Here is a 14525-nt window from a genome sequence, read left to right on the forward strand (position 1 = left end):
GTGAATGTGAACTCCCACCAGCATCAACTTTCCATGGCTTGTTGAAAGAACTGGTGAGGACGGCGGCCTCTGGGAAGCCACAAAACATGCTGGGCTTTGGGGGCACAAGTGCCCCTACTTATTAAAAATGAAGCAAATGCTTGTTTGTAGGATCAGGACCCAAACTCTGGAACACACCCATAAGGGACAAATCTCTTCCTTTAACTGCATCAGCGTGCAGACTTTTGCTTCACAAAGCTGCAAGCTGGATGTGAGCTGAAATTATTATTTTTCGAGATGCTCCAAGTGCTTTTCTCACTCTGTGGAGTGTGTTTTGATGTCTTCTGCTTTTACTTCAAAAGGCTATTTGACCACATTCCAGTTTGACATCCTTATAAAAATATTTGAAGTGTTCCAGCAATATGAGAGCGCTTTGCAAAGCACACAGCTATTTTAAATTATTGTAGCACTTCATGCTTTTATAAGTACTTGAATTTGGACAGTTTTGTATCATGTAGAACAATTTCGTAACATTAGAGACCATCAAATTTGATGAGTTGGAATTTAGAAATGATGAGGATTGTGGACATGCACAATATAATTTTTGAAATTATTAAACTTTTGAAAACCTGTAACAGCATCACTGGCAGGCTTTACCCACCGCCTGTTCCTGGGCTCAGTTAATAGTGGTAAATGATATTAGACCACTACGGAACTGGAGCGTAGGCTACCATAAGACAGTAAAGAGGGGGAAAATTGTAAAGGTTAAACTACCGAGATTTGTTTGAAAGTCTGTTGAAACAGGACTTAAGTGCTTCTTTAGACTTTTAGCATGTTTGGCTCCTCTACACTGCAAAAATGCTTTAAAATTCACAGTTTTGCTTATTTTATGGTGTAATCGCTTGCCTGTGCTGACTTGGTACATTTACCCTTTAGGTTCAGAGACAAGATTGAATTGCAGCACTTAAACAAGTTATTACATGTCTGTTGAGCTCGACAGTAGTTGCAGGAGGGCTCTCAGCCTGCCCTCCGCGGGATCTGATGCAATGCAAAGGATACGCGCAGTACGAGGGAAAGGCTCGTGTGCAGTTACGTTGCCTCACAACTGGGAGATTAAAATTGCATGTGATTAGCAGGGGCTGAGGTGGTGACCACCGAGTTGTCAGAGGGGACTCAAACGTGTCTCTAAGCTCTCCTTCGTACTATGAATGCTTTTCTCATTTAAATTAATCCAGATAAAAACTGCTAAAACTGGTAAGACTGGTAGTCCATACAGGTGTCAATATGAGGAGTTAACACAGGACAGCTATTGACAGACTAACCTTCTAGATGCGTTCCTAGATATCTGCCATTGTAGACAATCCCCAACATAAGATATTTAGACCTTTACTCTATGACTACTCCCTCTACTTCTTTTTTCTAGTCTGATTTAGAGTAACTCTTCAAGCATTGATCTTAGTATTTGAGCACTGTGCTCAAATCTGCTGCTAAATCACAGTAGGGACCTTCTGCAGCATCATGTCCAAACAACCTCCTAACTAGTTTTTTCATAATACCTTCACCTTTGATGGATGAGACAGACCAGAGGTGTAGACCAATGGCCCATGATTCCCATCACTACTTAACTTACAAATCTTAGGTTTTGTATTTGAATAAAAGTTATTTTTATAATCTGTGCCAGGCTGTACGCTAATAATTACCATAACAAGGGGTTGTGTAATCTACAGCAGTGAGAGAAGGCAGATATAACTAATCATGTAACGTGACCACTACCGGGTTATACCTCATTGTAACTGTAGGAAAAAAAAAAAGCCCAAATATTATCTGTATTATCTGTTAGCACCAATGTTAAACTAAACCAAAGCATGGCCAGTGATTTGCGCATCTTCTGCAGTGCGGCTCTGACAGCCCTCTGGAAGTATCTCTATAGGATTTTCATGCAGCAACAGTGAAAAAAATAGAAGATGCAGTAATAGTTCATTCATTTTAACGCTACTCACCTTTTAAATATATATGACATTGTAAAAGCTTGGGTTACAGCAGAGATCCCTTTTGCTGCTTTTATTCTACTTTTTTGCTGCCATCTTAAGTAAGTTACCTCTTACAGTGCTTGTGCTGTATTTACAAGCAGAGGAACACCTGGTTCATGTTTCTGAGTTATGCCTTTGAGGTGAAATGTCTGCTGTTTGAGAGTAATCATCTGCCTCCCTTTAGTCCTTCAGGCTTTTAAGTAGAAACACTTGGGTTGTTTTTAATTCCTTTCTGGAAGAATCAAGATGAAATTTGTCAACTCTTAAATTGCAGGTTGCAGCAACTAGAAGGTTCTTTTTTATGCCGAACAGATGAAATACACAACCAGCCTATTTCATCCAGGCTCGTCTGCAGGGTTTCAGACCTTCAGAAATTCAACCTTTTGAAATGTCTTCTTCAGGCTTGTATGCCTCAAGACAGACATCTCAAGACACATTTGCACAAGATGCCATAGAAGTTGAAAGCGTTTGTCTGCAGTGAGCCCAGATGACATGGTCCCATCCCTCAGGTCTTGTTCCACCTAAACCTAGAAACAGAGCCCCCCCCGAGGATCACTTGTCCATTTCGTTAATTACTTGGAAGAGGAGGGGAAGAGCACATTCCCTCTCTTACCCCAGGAACTCTAGGCTCAAACCCAGACTATCACCTCTCGTCATAAACCGTCTGCCGTAGCACTGCACCGCTGCTGAGGTCTGCGCCAGCTGGTGGGCAGAGGCAGCAGAAACAACAAAAATGACCACTGCCAATGATTTTTGTAAAGTAACAGTTAATTGAATTCCCTCCATCGGTGACATGTAATACGATACTAAATTCTGCATTAAAAACCTAGGAAATTTTGGGATACCTACCAAAAACCACATTTCTTTTAATTTGCGATGAGCTGACAGGTATTTAGATGGTATGGAGGTTATCAATCAGTAATGTCTTAAGAAAGAAGCAGAAAAATTCCTGATGTTTAACGTAAGAGCAATACAGGAATTTGCTGAAGTCAGCGAGGGCACTCACGTTTATCCAGCCAAGAGCTCAATGTTGGGGTATAACTGTTAGTGTGAAATTATACTGAGTCATCAAGCTGTCAAGGAGTACTTCACTGACAGTGTGTTACACTGGAATGAAAGGGGAAAAAAACAACAGAGAAAATAGATAACTTCACTATTAGAAATGCTTTATTAGCATAGCTTTACTTTTTAAACCTCCAAATAAGATAGCCAAGCCAGCGCTCTGCAGTCATCCCCAGCCTCCAGACAATTTCTTAATGTGACAGAAAAAAAGCACTTCCCCCAGACGTATGGACAAAGCTAGAAAGAGAAGTGTCGTATCTGTTGTAACGTCGCATGAAGGTGTGCATCTGTACACCTGCTTTACGCCGTCCTTTGACTGACGGCTTTCCATTTTCTATCTATCACCCTCCTCCCCAGAGGCGGCAGTGCCTCAGGAACCGAGGGGACAGAGCTTATCAAATGCTTGGGACATCTCTCAAAGGAAAGAACCAGAATTTAAATGTAAAGTTGCACTTCGCAGGCGTCACTAGGATCTCACTTATGTTCCTTGGCTCCAGAATTACTGCAATTGCGTTATCCTCTGCCTAGCTACGGGCGGGATGAAAACTCACTTCAAAGTCTGCCAACGTGTCATCTTAATTATTTCACTCTAGGAACTTAATCCAGATTTTCCTGTGCAGGATATTTAATTTGCCAGGCAACATTAGGAAGTTGCGCTTTAACTCTGGATCACTTTGACAAAGTTCTAAAATGTGAAATTAATTAATGGGAACCCTTCCCCGCATTTTAATTATTGCAGCATCTGCACAGCAATCTGCCTAAAACTTGGAGCTATACACCAGCCCTTAGCATCTTCTCCCTCCAGCCCCTTCATCCCAACTCTGAGCAGAACACTGCTCTTCACAGATGTTTAGTTTGCAGACTAGTAGTTTATAGCATCTTGCCTGACAGTACAGCCATTTGTCATTATGATCAAGTTAATAGTTTTTATTACTTAAATATGCTATAGTCGTTTTGTGTTGATACACAGTATTACCCAGTTTCCATAGCTACAGCAGACAGAACAATTCAAGACCTTAGGGTCTCCTGAGAGTTCAGAGCCAGGAGGAAACTGCTCTTGAAAAGGTGATGGGATAGATAGGGACAGATTGTGATGTACAGCTTTAGATGGGCAGAGATAGTCAAGTGTGTTTCGCAGCTCTCAGAAAGCATGTTATCTGTTTGAAGTTCCATCTTCAAAAGCCTAAGCAATATTTACCTTGTTTTCCCTTGTTCATTAAAGTGTTCTATTCCCTGTCAAAAGTGATTTATAGGCTCTGTGGTATCACTAAATCTCATTACTGACTAACACTTCCTAGTAAGGGGGATGAGAAGCCTTATCAGTAAAACGCTGTATGGTAGCTGTGCACCGAAGGAGGAATACAGGATTGGAGTATGTCTGCGCTGCAGTCTCGATGTGCCTGCGATTTGTGGGGACTAGGTCTAACTCAGACTGCTGGTGGACACCGATGACACCTACCTCTGAAGCAGCAGAGCCAGCCAAGGATCATCCGTACCAACCTGCCCTGTAGTGCTTCCAGTCGCTACCTAGCTAGCTCAGGACTGTCTGCGTAAATCGCAGTCACAGCTCAGCTGAGCACAGACATCCCTTCCACTAAAGGACATCCGTTAATGTTAAGATATGTATTTTGAACTTATTCACTGTAGGAGAACGTCCTGATAAAGGAAGCATGTTTAAGAAAGATGATAAAAAAATACATATAATGGAGTATGGAATTAATCAAAGAATGGAAAGAAAAGTAAGCTTTCATCCTTCAGGGTATAAAGCAGCCACTTAAAGTTCCTAGTTCTTTCTGTTCCCATCATTCCTCAATGCGCTAGGGTTATTTTACCTCCTTTTTCAGGCATTACTGCAGCCACTGGCAGAATGAAAGTAGTGGGATGGATTGTAATTAATTCCCAATTCCGTGCTTGTAAAAGTGTAATGTTTTTCATCCTTCGTTATGATCTTTTAAGTCCAACAGACTGTAGGTTAGAGATTACTAGTCACGTAGTAAGGCTCATTTGAAAACCCCTGTAAGTAAGTGGATCCAATTACTATGTAACTAGGTTTTGACAACTATTCTTTCCACTGATTTAGAGAGCAAAATCTATGCTGTGAATACTGTAATGGAAAAATTAATTCCAAGATGGAAAGGACTATTAAACCATATTGTGTACATGACATAAAAAACCAGCCAAGAGCCAGATGATATTAACTGTCACTGGGCAGTCTTGACTGAAAGCACCGTTCATTGCTATTCTGAACTTAGTGCTACCTGGAGCAAAGTGTCTATTTACATACTTAACCCTCTAATAGCTTCTGACCTTAGTTCTCTTCTCTGTTCTTCCGCTGCAGTTACCTCCTTGCTCTGGGGCCAGCAGGTACCGTGCTCTCCGGTATGTCCGCTGTTCCACCAGCGGCGCTGAGTGGCGGTCTGCAACTTCTCTGCTTCCTCAGAGATGAATCTGCATCCCAAACTACTGACTGCTCAAATGGAAAGCACTGTAATCTGTTCGCCCAGAGGGCTCCTCTGCACTAACATATAACTTGCCCTGCATATAAACAAAATCACTAGGATAACATTTTTCAAAAAGCAATTTCAAACACAAAAAAAAAAAATGTTAAGAACTCCATGCATCTTTTAATACAGGTTTATTGTTAAGCTGAAACCTCTGACAAGTGTCAGCCCTGAGCAACTTCTGTTAAAAAACCAAAAAGACACAAACAAAACAAAAACAACTCATGGAGTCGACTACAGACTTTTAAGGGAAAGACTGATGGATGCCTCAGCTACTGTAATTAAACTGACTCTGGAGGCTTATACAAGCAGAAGAAATGAAAAAAAGACTCCCCTTTTCTGAGGAGGGATATTCAGTATAGACTGTAGAAACAAAGGCACGAGAAAACCGGTCTTGCTGTACTCTTGAAAGGTCTGCAATTGTATGAGCAACGCATCCACCACATGAAACACAGGGTCCTGGGCAGCTGTTCCCCATACATGAGATTAGAGCTTGCACAGGCATTGTAAGGTACACGCTTACTCTCTTTGTAATCCTTTATGAGTAAAAGTAATGAACTTCAATCAGATCCCCGCTCTCATGTTGAACGAGTACTTACTTTTCAATGTTGTGCTTTGAATTTAAGACACCTCGAAAGTCAGAGGCTTAGAAACGTCCACTGGGGTGACTCCTGTCAGGTCCTTCTGTTGCGCTGGAACAATCTATGAAGCGAATGTAACTAAATTCAAACTGTACACTTCAAGGTATTTCATTAATGAGGTGCAGTGCTCTGTCACAAAGTTAATTGATTAGTCGTCTTTCTGTGACTGGAGTGGAAACACTAAAAGATAAGACGGGGAGGAAGAATCAGCTGAGCCTTTGAGTCACATAAAGGCCTTATCCCTTTGATGAGAAGTGTCAGATTAATCTTCATAAATGGTCATAATTACTTGTGCCTGGAGCTCAGCCAAGTCAGTCCAAATAAAAATTAAATTATACAACTGATTGCATGTTCAGTCTCATCTCCAGAGAGTTAAAACCATCCCAGCCCTACAGAAACATGCAGACACTTACTGTATGCTTCTAACAGGGTAAAAGACATTTGCTTAAATATTGAGTAGGCTAACCTAGTATTTATTGATCGTATTTTTCCTTAAATAATAGTTTCACTAACGCTTGCCTACACAGACTGTCACAGTTCTGTTAGACACCTAGTTTCGTTGGTAATCTGCAGATTACTTTCCATTCTTCGTTAAACTCAGTTTTAACTATAATCGGCAGACCCGTAATCAGGCGGGAAGTTTATGAACACTGTTGAAAAGTTTTAGATCTTCGGGAAAAAATAGTTACATTAATTATGTTCACTTACTGGAAAAGGGATAAGTATACAGACACCCAAGCTGATGACATCTCACACCAGAAGCAACACTTGTCTCGGAGGTTCTGAGAACAGTACTAGTCCTTCAGAAGAAGGAACACTTCTAAAAGCAAATCTTCATAAATCTAGCAGAATACTACTCAGCGGGCACAACCCAGTTCTCTCCTGTGATTATATATGCTTTGGAAATTAATGAAACAAACAGGAAACGCTCCAGATTCATCCCCATGTCAGAAGTCCGTGACTAAACCAGTGTATGTTCAAGAAAGAAATTCTTTGGTCTCTATATGGTCCTTATGCAGCTTATACCATCTTAATATTAGGTCTTTTTAGCTGGTGGTAAATGGGATATTCCAGAAACATAGCATGTGGAGCTTTTAAAACAAAGTTAGAAAAGGAAACTAGCTTCTCCTCATATGAGATGTCGCTTACTTATTTTCCTTAGTTATTCCAATTCTAAATCATACTAAGTGATGCAATAGCTGAAGCATCTCCACTGACTTACCTTGGCAAAGACAGGACAGCTTGCATACTGCTGTATTATCTGACAAAACTATAACAGGATGCCAGTGTACGTGTAGAAATCTAATAGGATTCCAATGTATATTTAGGAATTAAAGGCTAAGGAACAAAACACTTGTATAATTTTATTCACCTAGAAACAAAGGGTCAAAACTCACAGCACAGAAGTTGATTTTATTTTGTAAACTCATCAAAAAGATGTCCATGTACAAAAGAAGGACCTTTTAACAACATAAATGCAGACAAAGGAAACTATAAAAATTCAACACATAAAAAGTTGAGTTTTTATTTTCTTCCTGCATGATTCCTTGCATCTTCCATACCAGTCTGCGCACAATCTTAAGTACAATTGTTAGAATCATTAAAATTGAAGAGGCTGGACATAAACCCATTTGCTCTGCTATAGGAATGTGTTGCTGAAAGATACAAACCCTGTAGCATGTTAGCTAGAAGTAAGACACAAGACTGAAGGAACCGGCTGAAAGGATTCTAAATTGTTATTGCGCATTCATCTTCTGAGAACTCAATCTCAGTTTTCTTTCTGCAAATATTTAGAATATTTCTCAGGGAAGTAACAGCGTTAGACTGAACAGTGCTTTGTCAAAAGATGTACGTTTCCATATTGCCCTAACGCATCTAATGCAGATTCAAAAATAAAAACATTTCTAAAGTAAAACCACTTCAGTCCCAACAAGTGTTTATTGTGCACCAAAACTTACAGCAGCTATATGACAAGCTACTGTGGCATACAATGCAGTCTTCGGTATTGGATACTCTTGACTGCAAGGTTGGACTAAAATCCTGGAGACACTGCCAGCGAAAGGTCAATTATAAAACTACGTTTCTTTTTAATCTCAGCTGATCTGCAGTTTAATTTGTCCCTGTTTCTCCCCCGAAAATGACTCTTAGGATTGAAAATTTATTCTTGTAACCACTACTTGAGGTTTCTGTAGAATGTTTTTTCCGGTGTCCTCAATGTAGGCTTGAGACTGTTGAGTGTTTCTCTAGATCCACTGTTCTTCACTAAGCAGAGTTTTTCAGTCAGGAACAATCCATGTCACATGTGACTCATTATACTCAATTTCCAAGTGTAAGTGTCCCAACTTTCAAGAGTTAAGTAAACATCTCACGATTAACAAAGAGCAACTTGAATGCCTAGAGTTAATACACTTCCAAGATTTGTGTTTGTCCTCCGCCAGGACGTAGTGCAAGAAATGAGCCCCGCCAACATAAGGCACTTACCTACGTTACACGAGAGGGGGCAGGGGCGAGAACTCTTGTGACATGCAAGTCTAGTAAGAGTCTCACTGGAGAAAGCGTAAGATCTCGCAGACTCAGGGTGCACTGCCACTTCGTTGTGTGCTGCTGTAATAAAGTCTGCTCTGTAAGAGATATCAGATCCTCCCATTGGCAGCCACTTCATTAATCTTCGCTTTTTGATGATCATATTTCACAGAAACAATAAGGAAAAGCAAGAGGGTTGCTCCTTGGATAGCAGCCAGCAAAAAAAAATAATAGTTTAGTTGGCAGCCATTAATATTACCTAGAAAGAATTGGGGAGGGAAAAAACCCATTAATAAACAACATACAAATAACAATGTCAATCCCTTCAAGCTTAAGCAGTGAAGATTCTTCAGCAAAACATGGACAAAACCAAACCAAATCACATTTCTATCCGACAGCATAGTTTTGTTTTTAATTATCCAGAGCAAAAGATTCTTCTGAGGAAGATGCACACAGTACAAGGATTGCTTTCTTTTGTGCTTCAATGCCTTAAACCAAGTAATGTCCCTGAAGAGGCTGATACGCTGTTACTGCATGATTTCTTACATTGAAAAAAATGCTGAAAGCTCCTCCTACCACTGTCACAACTTTGTGCAAACAAAGACTACACACATATAGCAGTGGGCATGCTTCATGAGAGACAAAACAGTTTTAATAAAAGGCTAATAGGTGAATAATCTTCCTTTCTTCCTCTTCCGCCCCCCTTTTTTTAAGTCTGGTTTCTATACTGCAAAATCGCAATGCTTTGCTGACTTCAGATAAAACAGCTAAAAACGTCAATGTGCATTTTCATATATGATTTACTTTCTTCGTAATGTAAGTAACAGAGATCACTTATGAATTTTTGAGGAGACAACTCATTTCAAAAGCAAAAAAAGAAAACATCCCTGTGCTGTCGCCACTAAATGGACTTAAAAAAGAAAGTTCTGCAAATAAAGCCCTGGACTGTAAACTGTTCAGAAACAGCGCCCAGTGAAAGGCAGCGTTCAAGATGGAAGCAAAGCTACGCTCATACAGGCTATTAACTTAACGCCCTTAGCATCTTCACTCGATATGCTTTTAAGGAGCCTGGAGAATACAGTGAAGTGTATTTCAGTACAGTGGCTTTTGTCAAGGAAAAAAAAAGAATGTCTCTTATGCTTTACAGCTTAATTGGAACAGGTAAAAGTATGATTTTTTTGTACTATATATACTAGAGAGTCTTCTCCAGCAGCCTTCTCAGCCCTGCGTAGTGCTATATGGTCTCTCTGCATCTGGAGGCTTGTACCTCCCTTCTCTGCTAAGTCAAAGATAAAATAAAAAGAATCAAAAAGTGAACGCTATTAAGGAAAAAGTTTGGCAACTCTGTAGATATAAAGAAAGCAATTACTGAGATTTTTCTCTCAGCCTTCTTTTGGAACAAAGTTTAGAATTCATGAAACCATACATGGTTTCTTTTTGGTTCAATTCACCTTTGACACTCCCTCAAAGTTGTTATAAATCAGTGATTTGTACCACATTAAATAATGTTAAATTAAGAAAGCTCATTGCTAAAACATTATTCCGCTATTAAGAAACGTGCACTAACTATTGCTGTACTTCCACGAACAATATATTGTGGCTCATTTCCAACATGCCACATGAGCCACAGCCAATTGGACCATTGTGATTATCAAAAAGGTTAGAGAGAGTAAAAATGGTGACGTATACATCGATCCTAACAAGCTGTTCGTACAGCATGCCTATAAATGTTCAGATTAAATTACTTTAATTACTGAAACTTAAGATTCAATTAAATGAACTTATAATAAAATGCAATAAAATTAAACGGAGTCTTTCCTTGACATTTAAAATACAATATACATGTGAATCTCCATTTCAAGAGCAGACGTGTTTAAAGAGCAGTAATTATCCTTTATGAGATGGGATATTAAACCCATGAAATCTCAGTTTTTGTCAGAGAAATAACAGTCATTTCAATGGCAGCAATCAACAGAGAAGTGCCAGTAGAGAGTGAATTTTCTCTGTAGATTTTGGAGGCAGTCAGTTACCTCAAATGATACTCATGAGTTAGCATAAATAGCGCAAACTTGGTGCACGTGCTTATAGTTATTATACAGCATCTAATGAAAAATTCAGAAGTCACTCATTCGTAAAGACTCCTCCTTACAATTCCTACCCTGGAAGACCTAAGTAAATTTCAGATGTGACTTTGATAACTTTCAATAATGTTATACCAAATGAAAATCGAGTTATAAACAGTTACCGATATAACCAGTTAAAACAGTAGCTACTATGGATGCTACAAATCAAAATCACCCACTGAGCGCTTCAACCTTGAGCAGCGTATAGCTGCTGAGAAGGCTCGATTGTATATCGAGTCTTCGAACCAAGAAAGGTAGAAATATCCAGTTCTGACAGCTGTCCAGAGGACAATCCACTGAGCTGAGTAGCTTATTCAAAACAGATGACCAGTGAGTCATGAAAGGTAACATCTCCCAGTTCTAGCCAACTCTGGGTATATTTAGCACAACCTAAATATTTTACAGAGACAATATTAGGCACTGTCTTCTCTTAGGCTGCTTCAGAAAACAAAGGCAAGAGGCTAAAAAAGCACCATCAAATATCACCTATGTTAATTTGTATGAAATTATTATCCTCCTATTGAGCCCTTATCAGCTGAATTATCTATACAGAATTGCAGAAGAAGATGCTTTTCTAATTTTGAAATTGACTGGAGGAAAAAAATCTCAGTGGGATTAAACTTTGATTTGGTGAGGACACTGCCATAAAGTTAAGGCTACTCGTCATCTTTTGCATTTTTTTTAAAGAACAACTTATAAACCAAAGATGACAACTTGTGGCATATGTACTGTTCCAGACAACATTACTTTTTGGTAGCATGCAAATAAAGCTTAAATGGCAAATTCTCTCATACCAAATTTAAAGTAAGTTTAGGCTGCACTTTTAAGCCATGTACACACAGTAGGTCTAGCATACGTTTTAAGAACTTCTCAGACTCCTTCTGTTGGAACTAATTAGCCCATTGATGACGGTGTGATTTTCTGGAATTCCCAAGGTGCCACCTACTGGTGCCAATAATTATTTTTAACTTCAACTGGCAATACAAAGCAGATGATAAGTCGGACTTTCAAAGAGTATAAATAGATAGCAGGCAGAAATGCAAATTTAACTTGTGGTAATTTCGATGAAGTGTCTTGAAACTAGGAAGCTGAATAATCACTAAGAGAGAGATGGGTACATTTTACTCCCCATAACCGCAGAAAGTAATTTTAGTACTTTATACCAAATATACTCTTCTTCCACACATAATTTAAATATTTTTTACTAAAATACAAAAATTTATATGTAATTTCTAGTGATGAAATGCAGTAACAGCTGAGCAGGTAATCGACAGGCTTTACGGAGGCAAAACACTACATGTGTGTTTCCCATGGGGGCAATGTATCATTTTGCATAGGCGCATTACTTCATACTTATATGCAAGATGAAACATGGTCTTTAACAAAACAGCAGACAAATTTATATTTTTAAAATAACAACTGTGCTAAGACCCAACAGTTCCACATACTTGATGCTTAACTGCTTCTGAGGGAAGCCTTCTACTTTATAGACTGTGAATACACTGAAAATAACTTACCAAAATCCGTGTGATTACTCATCCAGCCAATTTCTTTAATAGACACTAGTGCCAACAATCCAGAGCCAACAAATGATCCAATCCCCGAAAAGAAAAAAAACAGCCCCATAATAGCACTTTGCATAGATTTGGGAGCAGCTGAATATGCAAATTCTAGACCTGTATTAAAAGATAAAAAAAAAAAAGCTATTGGAAGATCTAAGAAACAATAGCAGTTCATTCTAGTTTAGTGCTTTAGAAGTTACAGATGTATACTACTTCTGGTACGTTAAAGACCTAAAACTAGCCTTGGATTTCAGGAGACAGGGAATTGAGGTAGTGAACCCCTATCAGTTCCCAGTTCTCTCTCATTGCTTTATGAACCCTGTCAAAGGTCATCAATATATCAACCCATTCAATGGACAACATTTGAAACACGCACTTCGATCTTAGTACTATTACGTGTGTAAAATCAAGAAATCTTCTGAGGCAGCATATTCATCTTTCTGTCTAAAATGATCCTCAAAGAAATTACTTAAACTAACTCTAACCTGGCACGTTCCATGTTCCCCATTTCACTTGTTTCTACATTACCTATCTATCTGTTGTGCAGTACTTACAAAGCACACAGCATTCCCTGCCAACAACGAAGTACTCGGGAACTGAAGGTCACTCTTGCATTGACCATGAACATTTATTCCTCACAGACTCAGTGTCTGTATCTCTGAATGTGCAGACGGAGAAATTAATTGTAGCTGGAAAGGCAGGAATTAGTTTTAATTTAATTTTGATCCAGAATTCTCCGAGCTCATTGCTTGCTGGCCTCTTCTTTTTAAGGCGTGTAGAAATGGGTCTTCAACTTTAAACTATCCTGACTCAAATTTCAACCAATAAAATCAAGGAAAAAATACCAGTGACATCAATCTGAAAATCTGTGCTACTGAATTTTAGTACCAACAGAACACACTGGGTTAGGTTCTGCCTTGCAAAGACTAATGCCCATGATTAACTCTCCATTTTAGAATAATAATCCTGTCAAAAATCAAATGGGATTATTCACAAGAGACAGTCAAATACATTCTTTGCAGAGCTTTTTCTCTGACAGGTGAAATGCTTGTTTCAAAACAGTCTGCTGCATACCGAAAATTAATGCTACCTCATCTAACATTTTTCTTGGCAAAGACCGCATTATAGACCTGAAAATGGCACAAATCTTACGTCTTGCATAATAAAGGCATGCATTATTTTCACCGTTACTGGTATTTGACTTTTGCTACTCCGGACGGAGTTTAATAGAAATACACTGGCATTTCTTTTCAAGAAAAGGCTTAACACTTCAAGCCAGGCAGATAGGTCAGTTTGCCTGTTGTGAGGGAGGAACTTTATTCATCTTGTGAAAGAAACAGAACGGTATGTTCTCACTGATCTAACAGCATTCTGCACTGCCACCTGAGAAATCTCTGATAGCCAACACACTGCTGCTCTTTTCCTTTATAAAACACGTTAAAACGGGCCAACAGCAACCTGTCTGTGACTCTAAAAGGGAACTGAAACATTCTTCATGCAACTCAGCTGTGTGGGTTCCTGTAAATTCAAACTGTAACAACAGAATCACTACAGAGATGGAGAGACATCTGCAAACGGGGAAGGAGGGTGGGGGTGAAATTTTATTTATTTTGAGCATTAAAAACTCAATTTTTTTTTCCTAGGCTTTGCCACTAATATAACAATTCAGATTTTTTCCAGGAGTACTTATCTGGCCAGTCTCGCTTAAAGAAAAAAAAACATAGACCACTCTCAGGATACAGTAGCTTGTTTTTTAACCTCTTGTTAAGTTGTCATAGCTGCCACAAGTCTCCAGAGTATCGGTCACATTTTGGTCAGCAGGCTTTTGTACGTTCCGCACAAGTTAAGCTCAAGTGTATCACATGAAAGGATCTGGCCCATTTCTTCTCTTGTTCATTTTGCAGATATACTGGTTGCAAGCGTTAACTGCTGGAAAAGGATCTTAAGACTCAAAACAAAAACCAGAATGGGTGTAACACTATGCACTTTTTGCAACAAAATAAGGCGCGTTTCTAAACTTGAATGTTTCCAGCAACCCTAATATTTAATCCGGCATAAAGAATGTAAAATCTTTTCTTTGCCTTCAGATGTATTTTTGCCTGCT

The 14525-nt window shown here is 39.1% G+C and overlaps 2 protein-coding genes across 3 annotated transcripts in view; one reads left to right on the forward strand and one right to left on the reverse strand.

Annotated features, from left to right (window-relative positions):
• Nucleotides 1–14525, forward strand: part of GLT1D1 (glycosyltransferase 1 domain containing 1) — a 134228-nt gene that overhangs the window by 26905 nt on the left and 92798 nt on the right. The gene's annotated exons all lie outside the window — the stretch shown is intronic.
• Nucleotides 7607–14525, reverse strand: part of SLC15A4 (solute carrier family 15 member 4) — a 30882-nt gene continuing 23963 nt past the window's right edge. The window contains exons 7-8 of one of the 2 annotated variants that reach the window (XM_009474505.2): nucleotides 12377–12535; nucleotides 7607–8995 (exon numbers count right to left, since the gene is read on the reverse strand). In XM_009474505.2, coding sequence (XP_009472780.2) covers nucleotides 8847–8995; nucleotides 12377–12535 — 308 coding nt within the window. In that variant the 3' untranslated portion in view covers nucleotides 7607–8846. Of the gene's footprint in view, nucleotides 8996–12376; nucleotides 12536–12975; nucleotides 13111–14525 lie in introns of those variants that run through there. The other variant, XM_087754377.1, reaches the window with a different exon arrangement.

The sequence above is a fragment of the Nipponia nippon genome, unplaced genomic scaffold (assembly GCF_047370975.1).
Source record: "Nipponia nippon isolate SJK-2023a ecotype South Korea unplaced genomic scaffold, ASM4737097v1 scaffold_18, whole genome shotgun sequence".
Taxonomy (NCBI): Eukaryota; Metazoa; Chordata; class Aves; order Pelecaniformes; family Threskiornithidae; genus Nipponia; species Nipponia nippon.